General features: G+C 34.8%; 2 protein-coding genes across 3 annotated transcripts in view; one reads left to right on the top strand and one right to left on the bottom strand.

Annotated features, from left to right (window-relative positions):
- Window positions 1–21,933, bottom strand: part of LOC148954839 (NAD-dependent protein deacetylase sirtuin-1-like) — a 139,934-nt gene that overhangs the window by 1,535 nt on the left and 116,466 nt on the right. The window lies entirely within an intron of this gene.
- On the top strand, window positions 1,194–10,032 carry LOC148954840 (hydroxyacyl-coenzyme A dehydrogenase, mitochondrial-like). The gene is made up of 2 exons (XM_089098866.1): window positions 1,194–1,861; window positions 9,666–10,032. The coding sequence occupies exons 1-2, from the start codon at window positions 1,228–1,230 to the stop codon at window positions 9,965–9,967; spliced, it is 936 nt and encodes a 311-aa protein (XP_088954992.1). The 5' UTR covers window positions 1,194–1,227; the 3' UTR covers window positions 9,968–10,032.

The raw sequence follows: 21,933 nt of genomic DNA on the forward strand, positions 1-21,933 counted from the left end.
ACTAGGTTTAAGATCTCTTTTAAATGTTTCTGTGAGACGTTTTACGGTACTTATCTGTTAAACGGAACGCACTCAAGAATTAAGCTGTGTAGTATTTGACAGAAACCAGTTTCCCATATTGGATTCGTTATGGTTTGCTTATTTTCAGACCGAAAACTACGATGGATGTATATTTTTATTAAATATTTAATATATAGAGGTTGTTAAAGGTTAGGTATTCAATATAATGCCTTCTGCGCGGCCTGCTTTCCACAATTCTTTGTCGTATTTTCCATAATTTTGTTTCCGAAGTATTATATTATCATCACGTTTTGGCATATTTCATCAGGATAAACCTAACTTCACTTCTTGAATGTGTTCCGTTCAACAGAAAAGTACCCATTTTATGAAGAATTTCAAGTAAATTCAATTGTTCTGCATCATATCTTATGTATTCTTTGGCCCTGAAAGTCACAAACGTTATTTTGCTTTCCTGGGCCGAAATTCAATCTGGCTGCAGAATAAGAATTTCTACACACAGAGATTATCCTAGAGTTTTCTGGGTTAATTAAGGGGATTCGCCTAAAATAATTTGAAACTGAGAAACATAATGTAAATTGTGGATATATTTTATATTCCTACAAGCGAAAAGAGAAGAAAAATCGCTAACTAAAAGAAAGAAAAATATTCCATAATTTTGAGACTTATGTGAGACAACAAGAAATAGATTGAACCAGTTAACTCAGCATGCTCAGTTTCAGGATTTCTGTCCGAATATAATATCGGACAACAACTTGTTTAATAACCATATTTGATAATACTTTGACGAACACAACAGCTTTTCTATAAGCTTAAATCTTCAAAAGATGTCGGATACCCGGGGGGAGGGGCTTTTAATTGCGACGGCAGTGATTATTATATTCGGAACGAGGAACTGAATGTTGAATCAAATCGTATGTTTCTTTTTTTTTTTCATCTGATTTTTGTTATATACCAGAAATTAATCAAGTCTGGAATGAGCAAGCTAATGTCAGGAAAGAGCGAACTCTTCCATCTTTAACACAACTTACATTCCTGGACCAAAATAATACAAGAAACTTGAGAACAAACAATTGTGATTTATGATAGCTAATAAGTGAACTAAGCGAGAAGTTTTCGGCAAATAATTTAGGTATCTTATCAAAAGCATTTGGCAACATTGGATATGTCTTTTTAGAAGAAATAATAGCAATTACAGGAAAATTAAGGATGAATTTATCCAGGCTTATTGTTCCTTCGCGCTCATTTTCTGCATCTGCCCTCAGAAATGCAGCAATCAATCAAGTCACTGTAATTGGAAGTGGGCTGATGGGAGCTGGGATTGCACAGGTTGCAGCTCAAACAGGACACAAAGTGAACCTGGTGGATTTAAATGATGACGTCTTGAAGAAGGCAGAAAACAGCATTAAAACAAGTGTTTCGCGTGTAGCAAAGAAACAATTTAAAGATGATACTGAAAAGAGCAACAAATTTATTGATGAAACATTAACAAATATAACTTACATGACAGACAACAATAGATCTGTAGCAACAGCTGATCTTGTGATTGAAGCTATTATAGAGAATGTTGAAATAAAAAGAAAACTTTTCTCATCACTGGATAAAGCAGCACCAAGCCATACTATATTTGCTTCAAATACATCATCCCTTCCAATAAAGGATATTGCTGAATCAACAACAAGGCTGGATAGATTTGGTGGTCTGCATTTTTTCAACCCTGTCCCAGTTATGAAACTTCTAGAAATTATCAGAATCCCAGAAACATCAGATGAAACATATAATAAGATGGTTGAATGGGGGAAAAATATGGGCAAAGTCACTGTTACATGCAAAGATACACCAGGTAAAGTAATTTTTTTAGGGTAACATCACTTTCTAAGGTAATAGATCAGGTTAAGGACATGGGTAAATATCTACCAAATCATATTGTTGAGTTAGGAATAAAGTGAATACACCATTTGATGCCTTTTTTATGCTGATTACAAATATAATAGGCATTTCTATCGGAAATGAATTTCAGCCCCCACCCTATCTATACCTAACCTAACCCTGAATTGGCATATTTAGGGGGGGGCTGAAATTCATTTCCAATAGAAATTCTTATTATATTCATAATCAGCATAAAAAAAGGCATTGAATAGTGTATTCACTTTATTCCTAACTCAATAATATGATTTGATAGATATTTACCAGGACATGATTTAGATAGGCAAAAAAAGAAATATACTGTTGCAGTTGGATTCCCAGCCCTCCCCCTCCCCCTGGTGAGGCCAGATATAGCCATAGGCTACATGCAAAAGTTTGCTGATTTTGTGGGTTTGTTATTATTCTTGGTTGGTAGGACATGATTTAGATAGCAGGTTATAATTACTTACAGGACATGATTCAGATAGGCAAAAAAGAAATATACTTTTGCAGTTGGATTCCCAGCCCTCCCCCAGTGAGACCAGATATAGCCATAGGCTACATGCAAAAGTTTGCTGATTTTGTGGGTTTGTCATTAATTTTTAGTATGGTAGGTTAGCAGTTCTTCTGAAGGAAACACTATAAAACAAAAAAGAGTAGCACCATTGGATTCCTTATTTTATGCTTTTTCTGAATATCATGGCTGTTTTTCTGAAAATGCTCCCCCTCTCTGTGATGATCCCAAATATATCCCTAATAATATATTTCTCCATTCTTTTGCATCTCATGCCATGTCCAATCTTCTTTGTTTACCAGTTTTCTCACATTTTTGATCTGATGAAACACAGTTTTGCCTGAGTGGCTGGCTACAATATTGGGCAAAAATACTAATTGAAATTATTGCAAAATCTGGATAACAATGGAAGCAGACATAATAATCTGATTAATAAAAAATATGCTGCATATTATTAAGTAAGAATCTCATTGTCTTAATGTTTTCTTTTAGTTTTGTAAAAATCTTAGTTCTATATCCAGGACTATCAAAGGGGTGGGCTGCATTGTCACAATAATGACCATGATGTTAGGAAGTAGTATAAAATAAAGAACCTAATTGTAGGTTACTGCATTTTTGTTTTGTAGTTTTTCCTTCAAAAGAACTACTAAACTGCCATTTTAACCCTTATTTTTCATCAAGAGTTACTCTATGTGGTCAATAAGCCAATTAAAAAAGAAAAAGATCATCAGACTTGTGTAATGACCATAGCTTAGGGGTATATTTGGCCTAATTAGGGGAGAAGAAGACTAGGATACAATGGAAACAGCAGTGTATTTCCTACAGTATATTTGTTTTTTCCTGATGCTTTCTGTCCTAACCTTAACAGAGAATCCCTTGCCAGCACCTAAAAAATAAGATGTTTAACTTTAACAGACAATTTAGCTTGCAGTATATTAAAATGTAATTATCATATACCATTGTAGAATGCTTGCTCTTGGGATAAAAATGTCTCTTGAAACTTGATTCACATCCAATTTTGGGCAACATTTTTGTGCATGGCCTCTACAGAACTAGACATTATAATAGCAATATTCTTACTTCATCAGATTCAAACAAAAAATATCAATCTGATTTTCAGAGCTAGCCTATTCTCTGTCTAGCCTCAGACCAGCTGCCTACCCAATGCCTGGATATAGCCCTAGGCTATATACAAAATTGATAATTTAGATTTTATGCACTATTTTTATTCTTATTTCTCATCTGCTTTGATAATGAAAATTTGAAAAAAAACAACAACAATAAAATCAGTAATTTTTTGTTTATAATCCAGGGGCATGTCTATGCAGTAAAGGGGGCATTGACACCAATTCACAGATACAGAAGAGTACCAAACCCCCTTCCCCCAGTTGGCACAGACGTTGAGAGAGGAGGCTGAAAATCAGATTCATAAAAACTTTGAAAATCATATTCATAGATTTCTTCAGAATCTAAAGAAGTAACAATTTTGTTTTTATAGAGTTTAGTTCAGAGAAGGTTGAGCAATTCCATTCTTGAATACTTAAAGATTGTTACCTAATTTTGTATTTATCCTGAAGTAGATATCATCACTAAACCACTTACTAGCACCAACAAAGCAGCATTGTCAAAGCTGCATGCCAACATGATAATGCTGGTGAATAGGTATTGTGCCTGCAACATGTACAATACCTTTTCTAGATACTGAAATTTGTAGTAAGGAATTTTAATTACCAGATTTACTTCCTTCCTACTGGAAATGGTATAAAGATTATGTGAAGACAGTTCTAGAGATGTGTCTCAAATTTGGAAATATTGGTTTCAAATTTGGTTTACAGTCTGCTTCTGTTAGACTGTAAGCTTTGTTAAGACAGTTCTTAAGCCAAGTTTTAATTTTTTTAATTGTGGAAGCAATCTTTTTTTTTTTCTTAAAAAATCTAGATGGGGATTGCAACCTCCCCCTGTTTTTGCCCCTGGGAAAGAGCAAGCCAAAAAGAGGTCATTTTAATATGAGAAGATACATGATGTCAGAAGGCAAAAGAAGAACAACTGTGATAGTGCATAGCATACCAGTACATGGGGAGGGGGGATGTCCATGGCAGGGGAAATTACAATAAATCCTTGGTTAATTTTACCTGAGAAATTTTGATCTCAAGTGTAAATATATACCATTTGTTACATAAACAGTCAATTGGTATTACTGTCACCCTCCCCCCCCCCCAAAAAAAAGAGTAGTTACATTTGTATAGCACATGAGGTGGAATGTAGTCTCCTTGTACCAAACAGCATTTAGCAACTATATATTTATCTCATCTTTTTTTTAAGTAGGAGCTTAAAGGTATGTAGCTCTAGAATCTAGAAGCTGAAATTAATTTTGATAGACTTATTGGCTTATAGTGAAAGACAAAGAATTAGTCTCTATTTGGCACACCACTGACATGTGACAAAAAAGAGAAAATGCTAAAAGCAAACCTCCACTTTACATTTTTGCAAAAATAAAATGGCAAAATCCCTATCACTTCTGAGATAGAGACTGTCATTAATGTTTCAAGTCCAGCCAAAAAAGGAACTACAGATTTTTCTTTTACCACAACATAAAAAGGAAACAGCAGAGACTATTAGATTCCTGAATTACCAAAATCGTCAAATGGAGATTGACTTTTAAGATTTCTGCCATATGAAGACAAACAGAATAGTGATAAAAACAACACCAGGTTTCCTGATAAATACCCCATGCATTTTATAAGTAATTGGCATATTGACCTTCAATAAAATTTCAAAATTAATAATATTGTTGTCTACACATTCAACATAGCTACAGGAAGCTTCTGCTCCTTTAAATTACCACCTTTCAGGCTTTACTATAATATTAAAAAACGATAACTTATTCCCTGTAAAACAGATGATGTTTATCTATTTCTAAAATTATGTAGATCATTCAGATTTATTATAGTTCAAAATTATAAAATTAAACCAGTTAATATGCCAGTTCCAAATATACTTGAACATTAATAAATTTGATGATTGAGTATTTGTCTTTAGAAAAAGAAATGAGTAATTTTAAACATATGTATATATTTTAATACTTTCAAAAGTTGAATGATTACATTTTGAAGAAGGGAAACACACATACTTGTTTGAATATAGTGTTTTGATGAATATAAAATCTCTTCAAATACTTGCTCCAAAAGATGGAAATTAGAACAATATTAGGCTCCTGAGAGCTTTTGCATCTAGGCTTTCTAAAAATAACCATCTATCCAGACTCTCCCCTGTTAAAGGTAATCTTGATCCTTTTTTTATTGAAGACGTTAGTATTTATGGCAAAGTTTAATTGGTCACTTTGGATCCCAAAGTCTGTCCATTCAATAAGAAATTCCCCCCTGCTTCTCGATTTCACAAGTCATTGTTACATATAAACTTAACCGTTAGGAAGGAGTGGAGGATTGAACAGTTGGAAATTCAGACCTTTTAAAGAAGGCCGGAATCATAGGGGGGGGGGGGTTGGAATATGTGCCTGAGAGCGGGAGGAAAGGATAAGATCAGGCAAATATCCAACAAATCATTTCAAGACGGGCCAAAAACTCGACAAAAAGCATAGCAAACAGCTGGTGAACTATATGAAATGTATAAAAATTATGAGTAAAAACGAAAAACCGTCGGTTTTTACAGGGAGGGGTGGGGAGATGGATTTTTCTTTTTCTCAGTAATGTTTTTTTTTTTAGCTAAATCTAACCCATTGATCTTTTGAACCAACCTTAACCAAAATAACCACAGAACCACTCGATTACTAACCTGATGACAAACACTGAACTTCTTATGAAAGAGAATAAAATCATTTTTAGAATTATATTCAAAGTTTCAGCAAAAGAAAGCAACAACAAAAAATATGTGCATTGGTTTCAAATTGAACTCGAATTTATTGCACTATACTAGGAGGAGACCTTATTTTTTTCAAGGGAATCTTTATGAAGTAAGTAAATCAAAACTTATAAATGTCTTTGCATTAGTTAAAAAAAAAACTGCATTGTGTCTAATACAATAATTTTTTAAATAGCTAAGGGTTTCATATAATAGGATTCTGGTATATAATTAAGCCTGCATATGAAATTATTAGCAGTATATATATATATATATATATATATATATATATATATATATATATATATATATATATATATATATATATATATATATATATATATATATATATATATATATATACTGTGAATCAAAATACAGAAAATTAGTTTGCAACACCAAATGCTTAGCTTCCAAGAGCATCTGAACAGTAACACAACAAGAAACAAATGTAATGAAATGAACCTTTTAAACCGTTTAAAGAGAGAGAAGGGGATGAAACCAGGTTAAAATTCTAAAATGGACAATTCCTGTGCTTTGATAATAAAGTCCAATAGAATTTGAATACAGAAAGCCCATATCAGGGCTTGGCTGGGTTTAGTGGAAAATAGCAACTACCTGACAGACAGACCTATTATTGACATATGACAAAACGTTTAGGTGAAGTATAAGTAGGTAATGGGTATTTTAATCCCCATAGTCGTTTTTGATGTAAAACTACCATTTGAAATTATAGATAAGAAATTCAACTTAATTTAAAGTATACATTTGTACAAGGAATGATGTCTATTACTTCGGGTCAGGAATTGAGAAATAAAAGGACTGAGAAATGATAGATTACAAATGAGTTCTACATAGTGAGCAAACATAACATACCAAATATGCAAGATTTTTTACACAAACTTAAGAGTCTTGCTATGTTTATTAGCCAGAACCAATATTTTTTCTATTTCATTTTGTTTCTGGAGCATTAAATAAGCAAAAATGTAATCTTAGAATATTGCTTTGTGAACTTCTAGGCTACAGTTTTGTTTTCCAAATTTTGAATTTGAATGGAAGTGACCATATACATTTTATTCCTTGTAAATGAATAATTTTGAAAGGCATGATCTTTTCACATTATGTGGGCACCTAACTTTATATGGTTGCGGGGGGGGGGGGAGGGGGGGTTAAAAGGGTCCCATCCCCTTTTGTAGGTAATGATATGAAAGTGCTAATATAGTTCAATTGGTTGTTTTTATGCTGTTCTTCTTCTCATTGTGGTATATTTCTTCTGTAGTTAATGGACAAATTTAATAGTTTCCAGCAAGATGTTCAACTATTGAAACTCTCATTCTCCTTTTCTTCTCAACTAAGATCGCTTGATTCTTTATACAATAAAAAAAAGTGAATTTTGCATTCATTCAATATTTCAAGCTTTTATACATTTTTTTTTTCAATTACAGGATAACTGTGGGAAAGGGGGTGGTTGAGAGATTCTCATAATAGGTAATGACGGACTCTTCTATTGGTTCGAGTGTGACAGCAGTCGAAAATACGAGACAATCTGGATATTAGACATTAAAATAGGCTTTTTCTGGGTAAAAAAAAGCCTCACCAGGAAATTTTCACACATCCCCTTAAAAATGTATATCCCCTTAAAATTTGTACATCCCCTAGAATTACACACATCCCCTTAAAAATTGTCCTGAAAATACAAGACAATCTGGATATTAGGCATTAAAATAGGCTTTTTCTGGGTAAAAAAAAGCCTCAACAGGAAATTTTCACACATCCCCTTAAAAATGTATATCCCCTTAAAATTTGTACATCCCCTAGAATTACACACAGCACCTTAAAAATTGTCCTTAAAATACAAGACAATCTGGATATTAGGCATTAAAATAGGCTTTTTCTGGGTAAAAAAAAGCCTCACCAGGAAATTTTCACACATCCCCTTAAAAATGTATATCCCCTTAAAATTTGTACATCCCCTAGAATTACACACATCCCCTTAAAAATTGTCCTGAAAATACAAGACAATCTGGATATTAGTCATTAAAATAGGCTTTTTCTGTGTAAAAAAAAAGCCTCACCAGGAAATTTTCACACATCCCCTTAAAAATGTATATCCCCTTAAAATTTGTACATCCCCTAGAATTACACACATCCCCTTAAAAATTGTCCTGAAAATACAAGACAATCTGGATATTAGACATTAAAATAGGCTTTTTCTGGGTAAAAAAAAGCCTCACCAGGAAATTTTCACACATCCCCTTAAAAATGTATATCCCCTTAAAATTTGTACATCCCCTAGAATTACAAACATCCCCTTAAAAATTGTCCTGAAAATACAAGACAATCTGGATATTAGTCATTAAAATAGGCTTTTTCTGGGTAAAAAAAACAGCCTCACCAGTAAATTTTCACACATCCCCTTAAAAATGTAAGCTTGCGGACAAGACCTGTATAAACTAGAAAGAAGGAGCTTGTCCTCTTTTCATTTGAGATTTAGGACAGAGGTGGAAAAACCTTTCTGGTGAGATGCTTTTATGCAAAAAAAAAGACGTCATAAGATTAATATCCATATTGTTGTATATTTCCGATAATTGCCTTACTCAAGTCAACAGGAGTCTTGGATTATTTCTTCGGGGAATTTCTCTAATCCAAAACCACCCCCGCCCCCACACACACGCACACAGTAATCCCAAAAAAGCTGTTTTTCTTTTGTTAAAAAAAAGAGGGCAGTATTTAGAAGGGAAGGAAAGCAGAATTCCAATCCCTGAAAATGTTGTTTAAGGAACTAAAACAACGCAACTACTTTTGACTGGGCGTGCATATTGAGATAAGAGTAGGGATTGCTTTAAAAAAAGTGGTAGGAAGAATGATAAATACTAAATAATTTGGTAAATCATACACAATCTGATAGTAATTTTGAGTCAGCTTCCTGATACAAAACAAGCAAAATTAAATTAATTGCTCATCAAACAAAGACAATTTTACAAGAATTAAAATCACGCGTCAATGGAACTACAATTAAAAACATCTAGTTAAAACTAAAAAAAGCTGTAATTATTTTCAAAATGAATATCTTCTTTTTTTTTAATAGAAAAAAAAAACAACAAACAAGGATGGTTTGTTTGCTAATTCCTGTCAATTCAAATGTTATTTTTATATGCTATTTTACCTAGTTTACTATTATTCCGATTCAGAATGAAAAGCAATGCTAGATGACAAATATTTTTTTTTTTCTGCTTCCACTAAATAATCTAAGTACATTTAATCTTTGATGGCATTATACCTGCAAAATGGATGACCCATTGATTGAAGAAAATCTTACAATGATGAAAACATGATCATAGGAAGTATACTGACTATGTTTCTTTTGCAGGTTTCATTGTTAACCGTTTACTGGTTCCATACATGATGGAAGCCTTGAGGATGCTTGAAAGAGGGGATGCAAGTGCTCGGGATATTGATACCTCAATGAAATTGGGCGCAGGCTACCCCATGGGACCCTTGGAGCTGGCAGACTATGTTGGACTTGATACGTCCTATTATATCGTTAAAGGCTGGGCTGAGAAATATCCAGACAACCCATTGTTTGAAAATGTACCCCTGTTAGAGAAACTGATCAAGGAAGGAAAATTTGGTGTAAAATCTGGAGAAGGGATATACTCATACAAAAAATAGTACTCCAGAGCACCCATGTTAAGAGGTTTTTGTTAAAGTTTTTTTGAATAAATATAAACAAGGTGCATGACTATGTGGTGGATTCCTAGTTACTCCAAATACTGCGCAACTACTTGTATATGCATGTAGTAAAAGTGTACATATCATACCACATGACTCAATTGATTATTTCTCCGTCCCTCTCATGTAATTGGAGAATCTGCTAGTATGTTTTCTTGTGTAAAGCAAAACTAAATAAGGTTGAGCACACAGGGCTGACAATGAGGGGGTGGGAGTCCTTCGATCCAACCTTTGAAGCTAATTCCCCTTTCCTGTGGGGAAGTATAGATGAATAGACTGTGGCAAAAACATTTTTTTCAACTGAAAGTAAGGAGCAACATTAAAACTTAAAACGAAAATAAATTTTGACGTATATAAGGGGGGTTGTTCCGTCCTCGATACTTCGCTCTTTACACTGAAATTTTTTTTAGAACTTTTAAAAATCTTATTGTTCTAATTAAATGATCCTTGTGTTTCAGGAGTCATTCCGAAATGAATGGAACACAAAGTCAAACTTTAGCCTAAAGAGCGAGGTATTGAAGAGGGGACAACCTCCTTATGTACGTAATAATTTCTGTTTGTTTTAAGTTTTAATGGTGCTCCTTACTTTCAGTTGAAAAAAATCGTTTTTTATTATTTAATTTCAAACAAAAATAAAGCATATTCTCGTAAAGCAACAGAAGAAGAAAACAAGCTATTTTTGAACTATTAATGCTAGTCAATTGGGGTAATATACTTCAACCTATCATTTAAAGACATAACATTAGCTGGATTAGGTAGTAACTTTGTGGGTCTTGCCACTTTTGTAAAATATTTTCAGTAACAGAAATAATTCCTATTTGTTATCAACTATTGATCAGTAGTAAATCAATCTTTACCAGTTTAAATGAATAATAATTATCTGTCGTTTATATTCGTTGTATGGCTTTATTATTCATATTAAGTACTTCAAGTAAATTAAAACGCAAACTAGTTAATCAAGGGTGCCCACAGAAAGTTTTCCAAAGCGGGGAGGGAGGGTGCAAAACGAATATTTTTGCCCGAAAAGTGCCATGTTTTTTTTTCAAAATATTACAACATCTGTACGTTTTTTTTTTGTTTTTTTTTTTGTAAATTTTGGTCCTCTAAAATGAGTGGTGGTGGAGGAGGCTACCGTCTTCCCTAATAAGCACCATTGTATTTTTTTTACTAATTTAATATAAATTTACATTTTTTACTGTTATTGTTCTATTATAATATTTATTTATATTATATATATTATAATATAAATAAAATATTATATATATTATAATATATTTTTCAAAACATTACAACATCTGTAAGATTTTTTTGTAAATTTTGGTCCTCTAAAATGAGTCGTAAGGAGGGGGGGGGGGGCTGCCTTCTGCCCTAATAAGCAACACGGTAATTTTTTTTACTAGTTTAATATTAATTTACATTTTTTTTTTTTACTGTTACTATTCCATTATAATATTCATTTAGAAATGATTATACTCCTTGCAGACAAGAAAATACTCTGAAAAAATGTTAAAGACAATACAAGTGTGACAAGAGAAAATGTTCAGAACAATTTTTTCGCTCTTCACAAAAAGTTATATATTTGAGTATAAAATATACTCATGCATATCGACCATCCAAAAATCAAAGTACACTCCAGCAAAAAAAAAAAATTGCTTGAAGCCACCACCTATGGTTATCAGTAGTGATTGGGAAAATCAGCGACATCGCTACAATGCACTGTGGGCGATGTGCCTCATAAGGAATCATCAAACAAAATATGACCTCATTATCTAGCACAGTACAACCACGTCCATGAAATGTGGGGCTCTTGGGTTGCTATTGGGACTCAAACTTTTCTGAGTTTCTAAACGCAAATATTTTTTTTGAGTTTCTCCTTGGTATACACGTTTTCAGCGATATGGTGTAACTTTTCTATGCTGGTGAAAGAGGAGTTAACGGGTACTCTATTTTATTGATCCTGAAAGAAGAAGTGACAAATGTTTGATTTTTAACACTTTGAGCTGATTTGAGATTCAATTTAGTTTTTCTTTTCATTCAAACCATGAACAAACCTCAAATAAAACCTGAATGAACTCGGATTGTAAACAACAAGTTTAATCCGTGTTAACCTCTCTTTAACATCTGGAAATAACATTAAAAAAGTCACACTACATTAATGAAAATTTTTAAAGGAACTCAAACTTCAAAAAAAAAAAAAAAAAAAAAAAAAAAAAAAAAAAAAACGAAGATATAGGTCAGTTGGACTGGCATTCTGGTTGGTATGGACATTAAAATAAAAAAAAAGGACAATCCTCGACTTTGGTGAATCCGCCGAAAATAGCGACAAGTTTATCGCTTGAACATAGTTGGCCACTTTCGAGACACCATACAGTATATATAGGCAATTCCTTGAACTATATTTTTCCCTCTATATTCTCACTGACAAAATGTTTGAAATCCTTTCATAAGATAGGACTAGTACTAGCGCTTAAAATTCCGATTCAAATAAAAAAAAATACGTCTTAATAAATTAACAAATGTCTCTTTGGGCTCATTCACAATGAGTTTCTACTGATAACAAGATTTAGCTAGCGCTAATTTAAGCCAATCAGATTTTCACAGAATTTTCTGATTGGCCGAAAAATTCTGATTGGGTCAAATTAGCACTCGCTAGTATTTGCAAATTCTCATTGCGAACGAGCCTTTGAGAGCATATAGTTTTACTTTCGTTATTTGAAGGCTGGGTATTAAACAGTCAGTTATTCCTCAACCCTCCACCTAAGAAGTTAATTTTTCCTGATCATTTTTGTAAATTCATAGTCTTGACGCATTAAGTTTAAAGCATTTCTAAAGTGTATAATCATTCGAAAAACGAACAAGTTGGAAACAGTGGTGTCGTATCACGAAAATTTGGGTGAAGGGGGGTGTATTTTTCTAAATATAGGTGGGGGGACTTTTCGTTTTTCAATTTCCCAATGAAAACGCCTAACAACTCATCTTTCAATGAAAAAATTAAAGAACTATTTGTTTAAATATAGGTGGGGGGGGGGAGCAAGAAATATATGGGATACATATGTCCTCTCCCCCAATCAACGCCACTGGAGAGAGAAATGTAGCAAAGATGAATGCCATGCTGAAACAAACCTAAGAAAGTCAGCTCTAATTATAGTTTAATCACATCCATAACTTATTGTATTTAACTGAAACATTTGGATTGGGAATTTTAAATAAAGAGTAAACAATAAATTAATTCATACTGCCCAACCGGAGGGAATAATCTCTCTAAGAACTATTTGGGAAAGCTCTCAAAAGTGGAAAATATACTCATTCATATTTGCACTCAGGAGGGATTGACCTCCCTAAGAACTATTGAAAAATCTCTAGTAGACAGAGTTTGAGAGAAAAAGAGTAAAAACATGCGTACATTGAGACATTTGTGCAACGTAATTTTTTTGACGCAAGGGAATTAATACTTTTTAGAAGATTTTTTGTTTTGGCTGAGTATATCTTTTTCTTATTTTCTTTTTATTGCAAGATTGCCCCCAATATCAATTGTAATAAATTCAATATTTCAAGTAAACTAAGACGACTTCTTATATATGTTTTTTTTTTAGACTTTGCTGTCAAAGCACTTGATTAGCTATTATATTTTAAGCCAATGAGGATTTCACCTAAAATAACGAATTAACGTTATAAAATAACGAAAAAAACAAAAGAACCGTTAAAAAGTAAAGAATTACTTTAAGTTTCAATTTCACGATTTCTTTACAATCTAATTTAAAACTGGATTTCTTTTCTAGTCAGTTGAACTAATAGTTTGGACTAAATTAGTCCTCATTCAATTTTAAGAAATGGAAAATTTAGAGGTCACCAAATATAGTTTCTTGTTCCTGAATGCCAACTACTATTATAGATTATAGCAGGAAGTTAATGCTTCTTGGGAACGAAAAGAAAGTAAAAGCAGTCAAGCGATACTTGCGCGTTTCTGAGTATTCTAGTCAGGAACACTACTCAAGGGGTGGGGGGTAGTACCTTTCCAAAGCTAAAAATGCCAAAAATTTGTCAAGGAAAGAGAGATGATTCGTCTCTTTTACACCTATCCCTCAAAGAAAACATAAATGACCATTCAGTTTTTAATCTGATTTTGCACGTTCTGGGTCAAAACGTGACTTTTTTTTTTATCAAGGCCCAGGCAGAGAAGAAGGTTATTTTCAATTCAATCAGTCGAAAATTTTGGGAAGCTTCTGACATTTCACAGCAATGCAGCCAGGATTACAATTTTTGGAATATCATTTCCGAAACCCGATCCATTGTTTCATCTGAGCTAGCCAGGCCACCATGTGAAGTATGCATAATTTATGATCTTTAAATGAATCATTACGCTGAATTTCATAAAAAAAAAAGTTACTACCCTGTTATCTGTCTCACATGAGGTTCCACTATTTAAGTAGACCGAGTAAGAAAAAAGAAGAAATTTCCGTGACATTGGCTCCAATCCAAAAATTTTACAGAACTACATACTATATTTATATGTAAAAAAAATCAATTTGGTTCACTGTTACAAACTTGGTCACTACAAAGGGGCCATCTCTACCACTGTGTGACACAACAAAATAATTTTGGCACCAAAATACTTTCGAGTGAAAATTCTAGGATACTCAAACGAAGAAGAAGTGACTGAAAGCTGCTTATATAACCTCCCAATTTCAGAAGCCGTACTGTCATGAGGCGCCATGTTCATCAATGGATCTTTTTGTGGGTTGGGGAGTGCCTGAACACTCAAAAGATGTATTCTTAGACCCAAATTTTATAACTCTCAATGAGAAGCCCCTCAGATAAATATGAAGACCCTCAACTCCTCTTCTTACCTGTAAAAGTTTGAACTAGACCTACAATACGTGGGTTAAAGGCAGGGGCGTTATTAGCCAAATGCTGGGGGGAGGGGGGGGGACGAGGGATTTTACTGACTGGCTGGTCGTTTTTACCGACTGTCTTCTTATCAATAATTAGCGTAATGTCCGCTTCGAATACGATACGTAAAATCAATACAGAAGTCGGTAAAACTGCTGCAGTTACCGACCGAGATTCAGATTTCGGTATATTTCATGTCAGTACATTCATACTCTTTATTTAACAAAATGGAAAATTGTGGCACCATCTGTAAAATCACAGCAAGAGCGTTTACCGACCAAGTTAGATATTTCTGTAGATGACAAGTCAGTATTTTCATGGTCTTTATTTAACCAAAAAAAAAATTGGCGGCGTCGGAAAAATCGTGGCACTTGCGCCACGATTTTACCAATTAATTTTTCTTAATCGAGTGCTCCAAGACCTTGGGGGGAAGGCCTCCCCTAAATATGTGACGACCCTGGCTACAGGGTTACAGCTAAAACTCTTACCTGCAAAAAGGGTTGGAGAGATGGATATCGCATTAAAAAAAATAAGATTTTTCCGACAAACCCTCTGAAAACATAAAATTGTGACCCGAAGATTGATTTCTGAGATTTCATACCTCCCGTCTCTCTAATAAATAATTAAAGGGGTGCACATTCTCAGCGATGATCATTACTAAACGTATTGTTACGTAAAACTAAACATGGATATAAATAAGAGGCTTGAGGAAGCAGCACTACCCTTTCCCTTAGAATAACGAACTTTAAGTAACGAGCAACCCTTTTCATAGAAATTGGAACTCTAAAAAAAGCCATATTTTTATTAAAGTGTATACATTTAATCAGCGTATAATTGTCGTGCATATTCTGAATGAGCAATTTTTAAAATTTTAAACCCAGCCATCAAAATTATTAGCATAAGGTAATGAGTATCTATTAGAAAATATAACACTTTGGAAATACACCCCTTCGATAATTGGAGCGATCCAGATGGGAATTTTACAGTAAAATTAAAAATGCCTGAGAACCACGAAACAGAGGTTTCAAGCTGATATTAAGAAAAAAACAATATTTCAAACAATGTTGGTTCAAAATTCAGAGTCATAGTTCCCTTTTTAAGCAATTTAAGAAATTGTCTGTAGCAGAATACCGATTTTTGTATTTTGTCCTTTAGTACAACAACGTTGGCAAGATAGGACCAAAACTTTATCAATAAAAATTTAGAGTTAATCAGTCGATTAAGGCCTATGGAAAGGCTATCTAAACACCCGTTTGGCTTCACTAGTCAACCCTAAACATATACGCTGTCTTATTAAATGAATCACTAAATATGTGATTCACTAAATGAATCACAAATTACAAACGATTAATCCAGTAAAACTAACGGGTATTGTGTATTTCTTAGTTACGCACCCGCTATTAGGGTAGTCCCTAAAGATTGAGAGAGAACTTTAGGCTCATAATATTCCATAACGGGTGCTTCAGATAAATGCTAAGGGGGAAGGGAATTAACCCGTGCCTCTCTTTGTATGAGTGCACTTACGCTATGTGGGAAACAGCCCCTTAATGGCAATAACGGTAGACTTTAGCAGAAGGCATTAGTTCTAAATATCAAATTACAGCGTAAAATTTAAACTCTAGCGTGAAGAGGAGAGGGGAATTCACTCATATTGAGAATGACTAAGAATATCATAGGCAATAGCACTGCATAAGTAAAGAACGATGTTGGCACAATGTATTTTTTTTTTCTTCTTCTTCTTAGGCCAGGGCACTTCGTATCGAAGGAGTTGTCGTAGAAACTTCGAAAAGGACTCATTCAATTTAAAATTGGAGAGGCTAGTGCCCTTTTTAATAGTCCAAAGTGATTGGAGGGCAACTAGCCCCCCCCCCACGCCCAGCATTCCCCCAAACACATCCAATCAAAATTTCGAGATAGCCATTTTGTTCAGCGTAGTTGATTTCCAGATAGAAAATATATTTTTGAGGAGGTCAATCCCACACAACCCTCAGGGCAAGGGTTTTAAGTTATGCCCCGGGGGCACATAATAACGATGTTAGCACAATGCATTATTTATTATTTTTTTCCTTTAAAGCAAGGTATTTTGTATTAAAAGAACTCTCACAAGTACTTCGAAAGGGGTCCGTTCGCTGGAAAACTGGAGGGGCGTGTGCTCTTTTCCACATTAAAAATTAATTGGAAGGCGACTAAAACCGAATCTATGCCAACCGTTTCTCGAAACACATCCGATCAAAATTTTGAGATAGCCATTTTGTTTAGCGTAGTTGATTTCCAGATAGAAAATATATTTTTGAGGAGGTCACTCCCCCACAACCCTCAGGGCAAGGATTTCAAGTTATGCTCTGGGGGGCATATAAGAATGATGTTGGCACAATGTACTATTTATTATTTTTTTCCTTTAGACCAGGGCACTTCGTATCGAAGGAGTTGTCGTAAAAACTTCGAAAAGGGCTCATTCGATTGGAAATTGGAGTGGCTTGTGTCCTTTTTAATAGTAGAAAGTGATTGGAAGGCAACTAACACCCCTTCCACGCCCAATATTTCCCCAGACACTTCAAATCAAAATTGTGAGATTGCCATTTTGTTCAGCGTAGTTGATTTCCAGATAGATATTATGTTTTTGAGGAGGACACTCCCCCACAGCCCTCAGGGCAAAGGTTGTAAGTTATGGCCTGGGGGCATATAATGATTTTATAGAAGGCGTTGTCGTAGAAACTTCAAAAAAGGCTCATTCGATTGTAAATCCAAAGGGCTAGTGTTCTTTTTAATAGTCGAAAGTGAATGGAGGGCGGAACTAACCCCCCTCTCACGCCCATCTTTTCCCCAAACACATCCAATCAAAATTTTCAGATTGCCATTTTGTTCAACGTAGTTGAAAGTTTCGGAAATTAGGTCTTTGAGAATGACAACCCACACAGCCCTCAGGGCAATGGTTGTAAGTTATGCCCTGGGGGCATATAAGGTTTTTATAGAAGGCGTTGTCGTAAAACCTTCAAAAAGGGCTCATTCGATTGGAAATTGAAATTGCTTGTGCCCTTTTTAATAGTTGCAAGTCATTGGAAGGCAGCTAACACCCCTTCCATGCCCACCATTTCCCCAAACTCATCCAATCAAAATTTTGAGATAGCCATTTTGTTCAGCGTAGGTGATTTCCAGATAGAAAATATTTTTTGAGGAGGCCACTCCCCCACAACCCTCAGGGCAAGGATTTTAAGTTATATCCTGGGGGCATATAAGAACGATGTTGGCACAATGCACTATTTACTATTTTTTTTCCTTTAGACCAGGGCACTTCGTATCGAAAAATTCGTCGTAGAAACTTCGAAAAGGGCTCATTCAATTGGAAATTGGAGTGGCTTGTGCCCTTTTTAATAGTCAAGAGTGATTGGATGGCAACTAACACCCCATCCACGCCCACTATTTCCCGAAACCCATCCAATCAAAATTTTGAGATAGCCATTTTGTTTAGCGTAGTTGATTTCCAGATGGAAAACATATTTTTGAGGAGGTCACTCTCCCACAACCCTCAGGGCAAGAATTTTAAGTTCCCTGGGGGGTATATAAGAACGATGTTGGCACAATGTATTATTTTTTTCCTTTAGACCAGGGCACTTCGTATCGAAGAAGTTGTCGTAGAAACTTCGAAAAGGGCTCATTCAATTGGAAATCGGAGTGACTTGTGCCCTATTTTATAGTCGAAAGTGATTGGAAGGCAACTAACACCCCTTCCACGCCCAACATTTCCCGAAACACATCCAATCAAAATTATGATATACCCATTTTGTTCAGCGTAGTTAATTTCCAGATAGAAATTATGTTTTTGAGGAGGACACTCCCCCACAGCCCTCAGGGCAAGGGTTGTAAGTTATGCCCTGGGGCATATAAGGTTTTTATAGAAGGTGTTGTCATAGAAACTTCAAAAATGCTCATTCGATTGGAAATACAAAGGGCTAGTGCCCTTTTTAATAGTCGAAAGTGATTGGAGGGCAACTAACCCCCTCTCGCGCCCACCTTTTCCCCAAACACATCCAATCAAAATTTTAAGATAGCCATTTTGTTCGACGTAGTTGAAAGTTCCGGAAATTAGGTCTTTGAGGATGACAACCCCCCCCCCCCTCCATCCACACACTCCTCAGGGCAAGGGTTGTAAGCTATGCCCTGGGGGCATATAAGGTTTTTATAGAACTCGTTGTCTTAGAAACTTAAAAAAGGGCTCATTCGATTGGAAATTGAAATGGCTAGTGCCCTTTTTAATAGTCGCTAGTTATTGGAAGGCAACTAACAACCCTTCCACGCCCACCATTTCCCCAAACTCATCCAATTTAAACGCAGTTTAAAGTTCAGGAAATTATACCTTTGAGCAGGACACTCCCCCTACAGTCTTCAGGGCAAGGGTTATAAGTTATGTCTTGGGGGCATATAAGTTTTTAGAAATCTTTGTCCTAGAAACTTGAAAAATGGCTCATTCGATTGGAAATTCAAAGGACTAGTGCCCTTTTTAATAGTAGAAAGTGATTTGAGGGCAACTAACCCCCCTTTCACACCCACCTTTTCCCCAAACACATCCAATCAAAATTTTTAGATAGCCATTTGGTTACGCGTCGTTGATTTCCAGACAGATATTATGTTTTTGAGGAGGACACTCCCCCACCGCCCTCAGGGCTAGGGTTGTAAGTTATGCCTTGGGGGCATATAAGGTTTTATAGAAACCGTTGTCGTAGAAAACTTCAAAAAAGGCTCATTCGATTGGAAATTCAAAGAGATAGTGCCCTTTTTAATAGTCGAAAGCAATTGGAGGGCAACTAACCCCCCTCTCACGCCCACCTTTTCCCCAAACACATCCAATGAAAATTTTTAGATAGCCATTTTGTTCAACGTAGTTGGAAGTTCTGGGAATTTGGTCTTTGAAGATGACACCCCCCACAGCCTTCAAAGCAACGGTTTTAAATTATACCCTTGGGGCATATAAGGTTTCTATAAAACGCGCTGTCGTAGAAACTTCAAAAAGGGCTCATTCGATTGGAAATTGAAATAGCTATTGCCCTTTTTAATAGTCGAAAGTGATTGGAAGGCAACTAACACCTCTTCCACGCCCACCATTTCCCCAAAAAAATCCAATCAAAATTTTGAGATAGCCATTTTTTCCACGCAGTTTAAAGTTCAGCAAACTATACCTTTGATTAGAACACTCCACCCAGAGTCTTCAGGGCAAGGGTTATAAGTTATGCCATGGGGGCACATACGTCTTTATTGAAATCTTTGTCCTAGAAACTTGAAAAAGGGCTCATTCGATTGGAAATTGAAAGGGCTAGTGCCCCTTTTATTGTCTCAAAAATAATTTGAGGGCAACTAACCCACCTCTCTCGCCCACCTTTTCCCCAAACACATCCAATAAAAATTTTCAGATAGCCATTTTATTCAACGTAGTTGAAAGTTTTGGAAATTAGGTCTTTAAGGATGACAACGCCTCCACCCCCACAGCCCTCAGGGCAAGGGTCGTAAGTTATGACCTGGGGGCATATAAGGTTTTTATAAAAAGCGATGTCGTAGAAACTTCAAAAACGGCTCATTCAATTAAAAATTGAAAGGGCTAGTGCCCTTTTGATAGCCGTAAGTGATTGAAGGGCAACTCTTACGCCCACCATTTCCCCAAACACATCCAATCAAAATTTTGAGATATCCATTATGGTTAGGTCGAAAGTTCTGGAAATCAGACCAAACTATAAAGTCTTAAAAAAAAAAAAAATTCTTCTTCCCTGAAAAGACTATGTCAATATAAAATGAACAGAAATTAATTAAAAAAAAATTTCACAAAATAAGTTTTTCAAAGAAAACTAAAGAGCTCTCATTGAAAAAAAATGATCAAAAATAAAATCAAATAATCTAACAAGCGTGAAACTACCACAAATCAGCATCGGTAAATACATGAAACCCAAAACGAACAGAAATTATAATAAATAACAGAGTCAAAACCAAAACGAGGAAAGATTAGCATAAGTTGGGTTCAACCCCTATGCCTTCCCAAGGCCAGAACATAATTTGCACTTTACTGATAAAAATACAAATGAATGTGAATTGTCAGTTTAATATACATATTAAATAAAAAACAACAAGTTTTTTTTAACTGAAAGTAAGGAGTGACATTAAAACCTAAAACGAACTGAAAGTTTTCCATATATGTAAGGGACTGTCTCCTCCTCAACGCCTCCTTCTTTATGCTATAGCTTGGCTCTTTCACACAACTTTATTTTTTAAAAAAATAATAAAATTTAGTGTAATGAGCGAAGCATTGAGGAGGGGACAGACCCTTTCATATACGGAATAATTTCTGTTCGTTTTAAGTTTTAATGTCGCTCCTTACTTTCAGTTTAAAAAACTTGTTTTTTTTATTTAATTTCTGATCGTTTTTTAGTTAATGCAGGGGATGTTTAGTTAATGCAGGGGAGATTTTTGCAGATATGAGCTTGAAACCTATGTAATAGGGTTTTCTGATACGCTGAATCTGACGGTGTGATTTTCATTAAAATTCTTTCAATTGTAGGGGATGTTTCCCCCCTCTTTAAAAAATCGAGTAAATTTTCTCAGGCTCGTAGCCTTTGATGAGTAATACTAAACTTAATAAAATTTATATATTTAGAATCAGCATTATGAACACATTCTTTTGATACATTTATTGACATCAAAATTCCGTTTTTAAAAGTTTCGATTACTATTGAGCCGCATCGCTTGTTTTTTTATTGTTTTTTTTTTATTACGTATATGTTCTTACGTATATGAGGGGGTTCTGCCCTTAGTAAGTACCCCGCACTTTACTTTAAAATTGTAAAAAAAATTTTATTCACAAACCCCTTAAACACAAAGGCATTTTAATTAGAATAGATAGGTATTTTTAAAGCACTAAAAAAAAAAAAATGGCGCTTAAAGATAGAGTTTTTGACTTGGGGGAGAACCCCCTCACATACGTTATAATTTCTGTTCGTTTTATGTTCTAATATTAGTTCTTACATTTCAGTTGA

Source organism: Artemia sp. Qi Xiang Cuo, chromosome 2, assembly GCF_049724085.1.
Source record: "Artemia sp. Qi Xiang Cuo chromosome 2, ASM4972408v1, whole genome shotgun sequence".
In the NCBI taxonomy this organism is placed as follows: domain Eukaryota; kingdom Metazoa; phylum Arthropoda; class Branchiopoda; order Anostraca; family Artemiidae; genus Artemia; species Artemia sp. Qi Xiang Cuo.